The 7,647-nt window shown below is 37.0% G+C and overlaps 1 protein-coding gene across 7 annotated transcripts in view; it reads left to right on the forward strand.

The window, feature by feature from the left end:
- Positions 1-5,861, forward strand: part of LOC127637979 (protein NDRG4-like) — a 48,252-nt gene extending 42,391 nt beyond the window's left edge. For 5 of the 7 annotated variants that reach the window (XM_052119296.1, XM_052119298.1, XM_052119294.1 and 2 more), the window contains 5 exons: positions 1,291-1,338; positions 1,432-1,467; positions 1,575-1,626; positions 3,536-3,574; positions 4,896-5,861. In XM_052119296.1, coding sequence (XP_051975256.1) covers positions 1,291-1,338; positions 1,432-1,467; positions 1,575-1,626; positions 3,536-3,574; positions 4,896-5,050 — 330 coding nt within the window. In that variant the 3' untranslated portion in view covers positions 5,051-5,861. The remainder of the gene's footprint in view (positions 1-1,290; positions 1,339-1,431; positions 1,468-1,574; positions 1,627-3,535; positions 3,575-4,895) is intronic. The other 2 variants (XM_052119295.1, XM_052119300.1) reach the window with 1 other exon arrangement.
- The last annotated feature ends 1,786 nt before the right edge of the window (positions 5,862-7,647 follow it).

Below are 7,647 nucleotides of genomic sequence, written 5' to 3' on the forward strand. Positions count from 1 at the left end.
TCTTCCTCATTCTTCCTCAACTCCAGTTGTCTTGTGGGAGCAGATGGCACTGGCCCCAATGTTGATCTCCTGGGCTTTGCCAGCTTGTGTGCGCTGGATATTTTTAACTCCGCACCATGGCCCTTTAATCTAGCATATGAAAGCTGGGTCACTGCCCCATCACATCTAATCAGACACACAGAGTGAGAGACAAAAAAAGAGGGGTATGATGAAGGAGAAGACGAAGGGAAGAGAGCGAGATGAGAGTGAGAGTTAAAAGATGTAAGGATGAGAGAGGATTTGTGTAATTTAGGTCAACAGAAGAAAGATAAAAAAGGTGTAGAAGAGACAAAAATGGAAGGATGAGTAAGAGCTTAAGGAGAAAATAAATAACATGGAAAGTATACAGAAGCGGGAGAAAGAGATAAAAAAAAAAGACTACATGCCATATAAGAGGAAATTCAAGATCAGGAAAATGGAGAGGTTTGAAGAGAGCGACAGATGTTGGTTTAAAGGATCACATCCTTTGACTAGCGCAGATCTACCCAGACATGTTCACAATTCTCTAACACAAAGTGAAGTCTCAAATCTCTTTTTGGACATTTGTTGCACTTAAGCTTTATAAGCCTGGTTGCATTCAAATATATACATTCATTACATTATAGAGAGGGTGTCTGTCCTATTTCTAATGTGTCTGCACCAATCTGGAACAAGCCTGCAGGCGAATTTGTCTGTGCAGCTGTCTTTCCTTAGCACTGGAATATGACTCATCTCTGCAGTACTGCAGTAACTGGGTCATGCCTCAAACACACACACACACACACACACACACACACACACACACACACACACACACACACACACACACACACACACACACACACACACACACATGTTGGTCTACCTATCATTATGAGGACTTTCCATAGACATAATGATTTTTATACTGTACAAACTATAGATTCTGTCCCCTAAACCTAACACAACCACAAAACCTAACCCTCACAAAAAACTTTCTGCATTTTTACATTTTCAATAAAACATTGTTTAATATGTTTTTTAAGCTATTTAAATTATGGGGACACTAGAAATGTCCTCATAAACACATTTATAACATAATACCCTTGTAATTACCAGGTTGTAACCTAAAAACGTTCCTCGTAAACACACACACACACTTTCCTGATGTTTACTGAAATGTTTACATTCTATATTCAGTGCAAATGTGTTGTAAATGTATTATGAATGTGTTATAAAGCATATATTAGTATGATGTATGGTGTGTTTCAAGCTCATGTTCTCTGTTCTCAGGTTGAGTGCAATTCCAAGCTGGATCCAACCAACACCACATTCCTGAAGGCAAGAGAACGGCAAAAACATTTTGCTTGACTGTTTTGCCCTATAAAATTGTGAAATTTCTAAAAAAACAACTTCATGTTTGCTTTGTTTCAGATGGCTGATTCAGGCGGAATGCCTCAGATTACACAGGTGAGAATTCTTGACTATGGTGACTTTAAGTAATATATGCGTCAGTTAAAGATACTGATCATTAAAATTTGTCCTTTAAATTATGTTCCATGTTTCGATTCCCATAGCCTGGAAAACTCACAGAGGCATTCAAGTACTTCCTACAGGGGATGGGTTACAGTAAGTCTAATTAAATAATATTTAGATTATCTGTCCAATCATTTACTTAGGTTTCTGGTGAAACCTGCAACTTCAACAATCAAGAAATCAATCAATTTTATCATGATCTACCTCTTTCCATTCAGTCTCCGATTATTGCAATGATGTTGCCAGTTTGATCCAGTATTGTCTTTCTCTCTCCCTTGTTTGTCTTTTTGTTGAGACATCTGTGAGAGTATGGATATATGTAAAGTTTGTGCGCAGAGGTGGGTAGTAACTCGCAACATTTACTCTGTTACATTTACTTGAGTAACTTTTCAGAACAAAAAAATACTTTTATAAGTGTGTTTAATTGTGGGTACATTTTACTCTTACTCAAGTACATTTCTAATGATAAAAAGGTATTTTTACTTTGTTACAATGGGCAACATTCCTGTCCTTACATTACTGGTTTTAATTCAATGAGCGAGCATTATTAAATGCGTAATTTATTGAGAGTTTTTTGAATGGGACATTTTCGACAGCAGAACTTACAATGGCACTCTGTCACTCGAGTCGAACTCATCACTCTTGCAGGAGCAAACACGCCAAACAAAAACTTTTGTCATGCAATGCCTTCATTTTACACAAAGACAAGCGGACATTTCAATTACAGCTCCAATTTATGTTGCGGTAAGTTTTGTTGATTTGTTGATAACGTGAGCTGTGTCTTTGTCATGATTATGGTCATTTTCTGGGCGATTCTGTATCTATGGGCTCAATTTGTACGTAAACTTTTTTATATCAGTGCTGTAATACATCTGTGTCTGTATCCATGGAAACATCCATCTTATGTGTAAATGTCTTTTGCTGTGCCCATCACAAGCAGACAGCTTTTCTGCACCTGCACAGCATTTATACATTAGACAGCCATGGCACAATTTTCTAATGGATAACATAGAACAAGCTTTGGATAATAAAAATAATAAATAAGCCTAACACGCTTCCAAACACAAAGAAGTGTTTAGTGTACAGAACTAATGATCTAAATTCTTTCGACGAAATACCGTAACTACCATGAACTAAGAAATCATGCAGACTTTAAAAAGCTGTGAAGTAGTGACAGTAGGCATTAATAAAGAATTATCGTTTTATTCAGCGTTACATATAATTGGGCCTGTGTAACATTGTTCACATATTTCTTTTTACTGTAATAATTACTAGAAAGGTTTCCAAACTTTTCTTCTAATTGACAGATTTGTCTAAATCTGACAAGTGTCCTTAAAGTGATAGTTTAGCCATAAATGAATATTCTGTTATTATTTTCCCACCTTCATGTTGTTCCAAACCCGTGTGACTTTTGGTGTTTTGTGGAAGCTGAAATATGTTAGACAGAATGTTAGAGACTGACAGTCTCAGTCACCATTGCCTTTTAAAATATGGAGGGGGACCGGAAATTGATTACAGCCAGATCGTGGCAAACTTCTGCGTTCAGGAAAAATGTGGATAAGTGGAAGTAACTAGTTTCTCGCTACTTGAGTATTCTTTCAATTGGATACTTTCTTACTCTTACTCAAGTACTTATTAACATGAGTATTTTTAATGATTTCTTTGTAAGTATTTTTTGGCTACTCTACCCACCTCTGTTTGTGTGTCCTTACATACTTGGATTTAGTTTGGTGGCAACATTTTCCCCAAATGTGAGCTAAATCTGACAAAAAGACTTTTGAGAATATGGGGATTTCCTTATTTGAAAAACTGATTTATAAATGTACAGTGAATATAATGGATAGTCTATAGTAATTATAATTAGCTTTATGTTTAAAAACTATAGAAGTTTATGGTATGTCTCCATTTAGCTCAGTAAACATTTGTGTTTGTGAGAGTGTGTGTATTGTTGTTGTATTTTTTATAATCTGTACTCTATGTGTATTTTCCTGCCCTTCCTCAGTTGCTTATATAAAGGATCGGAGAATGAGTGAGGGGCCAGGTACTTCCCGATTCCTGTTCACTCCAGCCCCTCTTCCTCATCCCCAATCTTCATTCAGATGAATCGTGTTGTTTACTCTTTTAATCCCTTGATTATTATTATTATTATTTTTTTTTTTTTGGATTGACCATGATTGATTTCTGTATTTACCTGTCCCAGACTGATATTTTCATTCATTCACTTTCTTTATTGATCAGTGATTTTTCCTCTGGAGGAAAATGTGACTCGCTCTCCTGCGCACTGCAGTCATCGAATGCCCTCTCATGCTCTTTGCATGGCAATTATTTCCAAACAACAGGCTTAGAAAAGGCGTAAAGGTGGACCCACTTAATGCAAATAGTACCTTTGATAGATGTTTAAAATGATGCACAGTCACATGAGATGGAAATTCCCCCTCATGTTGGCTACCATGTTGAGATCACATGACTAGTTAAATACTACTTATTTTATCTCCACAACTGCAGCATTATCAACTGCAGCATTATAAAACTCCCACGAAAAGGCTATTTCTACAATGGTATCGATAACTGAAAACTTTGCTTTTGCATAATCCTTCATCCCAGCCAATAGGTGTCACTATAAAGCCTAAAATCACTGTTGTATTGACCAGCAAAACATAAACAAAATGTACTTAGTGCATCTTAAATGAGAAACTGAATTTCAAAAATAGTAGAATAAATCATTATTTTTACTTTGAGTAACAGGGCATGCGCAGTAGTGTGATCCTTCTTCAAAAATCAATATTTTTGTCTTGTATTCCAGTAAAAAAATATCTAAATAACCTTATAACAAGATCAATTCTTATTCTCAGAATTTTAGCTTGAATTAAGTTTATTTTTCTTATCCCATTGGCAGATTTTTTTATATATTTTTTTTTCTGTTTCAAGCATAAATGTAACAAAATGTAGAGAGGTTCCTGCTTATTTTTATTTATTTTGATATTTGCCAATGGGGTATGAAACCTAAACTTAATGTTGTAATGATGTAATAATATATTTGTTGAAAAACAGTACTGATTAAGAGTTTTTATTTTTTTCATGAAAACAAGGGCATTTAGATGTAATGATTCTGTATAGATGGATATTTAAGATGGATTTGAGCTAGTTTAAAGTATTTGTGGTTATGTGATCAGCTTGAGGCTTAAATTATCCTGATCAAAATTTCAAGCATGCCATCCCTACCTCTTCAGCAACATGTCATACAGCCTAGGAAAATGTACCTTTGGATATGGAACGAGTATTCAGCCTTTCTTCTCCCTCTGTCTCTCTCCCTCTCTCTCTCTCTCTCTCTCTCTCTCTCTCTCTCTCTCTTTCTTTCTCAGTGCCTTCAGCCAGTATGACCCGCCTGGTTCGCTCGCGAACGGCTTCTCTGACCAGTGCCGGCTCCGTGGATGGCTCTCGCAACCGTGCATGCACACATTCGGATAGTAGCGAGGCTGTCGGGCAGGTTAGCCAAACCATGGAAGTTTCCTGCTGAGCCTGCATTCATTTCCACTTCCTGCATCACAACATGGAAAGACGGCCTGAGAAGAATATATTCCATGTCCTTTTCTCTCAATTTGTTTTCAGTGTTAACCCCTTTTAACCTGTAAAACAAAGACTTGATGTCGTTCTGCCTTTTAGAACAGTGTTTGGTTCTCCCCAACTTTGTAACATGTTTTCTTATCACCAGGGTCCAAAATTAACTGCCCACACCTGCCAATGGCGAGTGAATAAAATTTTTTGTTTTATCCTCTTTTAGCTGTTTTAGTACTTGCATTTTAGTGACAAACAACGCAGGTCATTGTGTCACTCGCAGCCTCTGGGTAAAACTGCACCAGTCACAAATACATGAAGATGACGATCATGATTTTGTTCCAAATATATTTGTTTTGATTGCTTAATGTGAGGAATATTCACATGGTGTGTGGGGAAAAAAATAACAACGTTAGGCATCCTAGATAAACTTCTGATGGTACATTTTGCACTAAGGTAAAAGTCATAAGAAGGTGCACAAATCAGATTATCATTCTTACAGTTTGACTTATACCAAGTATTATTGCTGGAAACTTTTTATTTAATTGGCAAAGCCAGTTATTACTCACATTTGGCACTTGGTGAGTGTTAATTTTGGACCCTTCCTTTTCGTGTCAGTACAGTATATCTGCACCCTTCTTTTGCTGCCTCTGGCCTTCACCTCCTCCTAAGACAAAACTACAAGTCCCATCAGCCCCTGCTCTCACTCATTCCTGTCCTTTGACAGTCTTTGTGTGTGTGTATGTGTGTGTGTGTGTGTGTGTGTGTGTGGAGGGGGGTCTTAAATATTGATCCAGAGAGAGAGATCTTTGAGGGAGATTTGTTGCCATGTTATGCTCTCCCTCTCTGTCACGAGTGAAATAGAAGCAGATGTATTGTCGAAGAGGTTGAAAAAGACACCAATGAACCGCAGCATTCGGCTAATCGTCTCAGCTCATTCAGTCATTAGGAGTGAATGTATCACCGCACAATAGAGGCAATGAAAACAACATTTATTACACATCTGTACACAGTGTCCTAACCAGGTGCATAGTTTCCATCGTCTATTGCTGAAGCTGCCACGTCATTTTGTGTCACTTTTGACTCATTTGACGCCCTCGTGCTCCTCGGGACACGTACCTCGGTCCTTTGCATTGCAATTGTTAATCAGTTCAGCTACCGTGCTTATAAATGCTTATAAATGTAGTTGATTATGTAATGCAAACACTTAAAATGTATCGTTAAAAGTCACGCATTATAGTAAAAGTGTTTTGATGTCATTATATAGCATTGTGTGAGGAACAGGGCGAAATGTATGTTTTTGTTAATTGATACCCTGCACTTATACTTGTGATTTGTGTGAAAGGAAATAAAAGTAATTGTTTTAGAACCTCTAGTGTTCATTTCACCAGGAAGTTGCGTTGATACGTACTGTACGAGTAACATAAAATCATTTTGCAAACATGTATGTATAGTAACCTAGTTTCTATAAGTCAAGTTGGAAATTGCTGCATGAACAAGCAAGATTTTGGGCCAATCATATTTTGTTGTGGGTGGGGCCATCAAGAAATGTAAACAAAGCGACTGACAAAATGTCTTGTTGCGCATTACATTCACAACTGGTTTCTCGGATTACCATAAAAGAGATTGGTTGTATCATTTATCACGTTATTCCATTGTGCCTGGTCAGGACACGTTGTTAAATTGCTGCATTTGGTCGTTACTTTCACATTAAGCACTAGTATAATCAAACACTCCCTGTCATATGAAGGTGACTCTGCCTGGGATCGGTTCTGTACAGCCTCCCTTTTATAGACAATCAGCTTCTGACCCAACCCAAACTGGAACCATTGACTGAGGCAGAGCCAGTGTGATGGGGTTTGCAGTTAATTGCATTTTGGTATTAGAAGTGTAGGATCAGCGCTTTCCACTTCCCTTAAAGAACCTAGCCCTGCACGAAGAATATACCAAAGCTACCGAAACAAATACACACACACATATATACATGCACACACACTCCCCGATGAGGGCTGGGCTCTGCAAGGGAACGGCTTTGTATATATATATATATATATATATATATATATATATATATATATATATATATATATATATATATATATATATATATATATATATATACGCACACACACACACACACAAAACTCACTTAATCCTAAACAGAACAAGATTCACATTTATTAGACTCACACCAGATTCAGTTATTAAAATATGATTACAGTCACAAAGTGCATGCCCATTTTGTAAATGATGCCTGTCATTTCACATTAAGTGGATAGTTCACCCAAATATGAAAATTCTATAATTTACTCACTATCTCACAATCCCAGATGTGTATGACTTTCTTTCTACTGCTGAACACAAATTAAGATTTTTAAAAGAATGTCTCAGCTCTTTAGGTTCTCACGATGCAAGTGAATGGTGGTTTGAACTTTCAAGGTCCAAAAATCACATAAAGGTATCATAAAATGATCCATAAGACTCCATGCAAATATCAACATTTAAGTCTCGTCCCTGCCCAGTAGGTGGCAATATGCATATAGAATGTGAATTGCCAAA

The sequence above is a fragment of the Xyrauchen texanus genome, chromosome 46 (genome assembly GCF_025860055.1).
Source record: "Xyrauchen texanus isolate HMW12.3.18 chromosome 46, RBS_HiC_50CHRs, whole genome shotgun sequence".
Lineage (NCBI taxonomy): Eukaryota > Metazoa > Chordata > Actinopteri > Cypriniformes > Catostomidae > Xyrauchen > Xyrauchen texanus.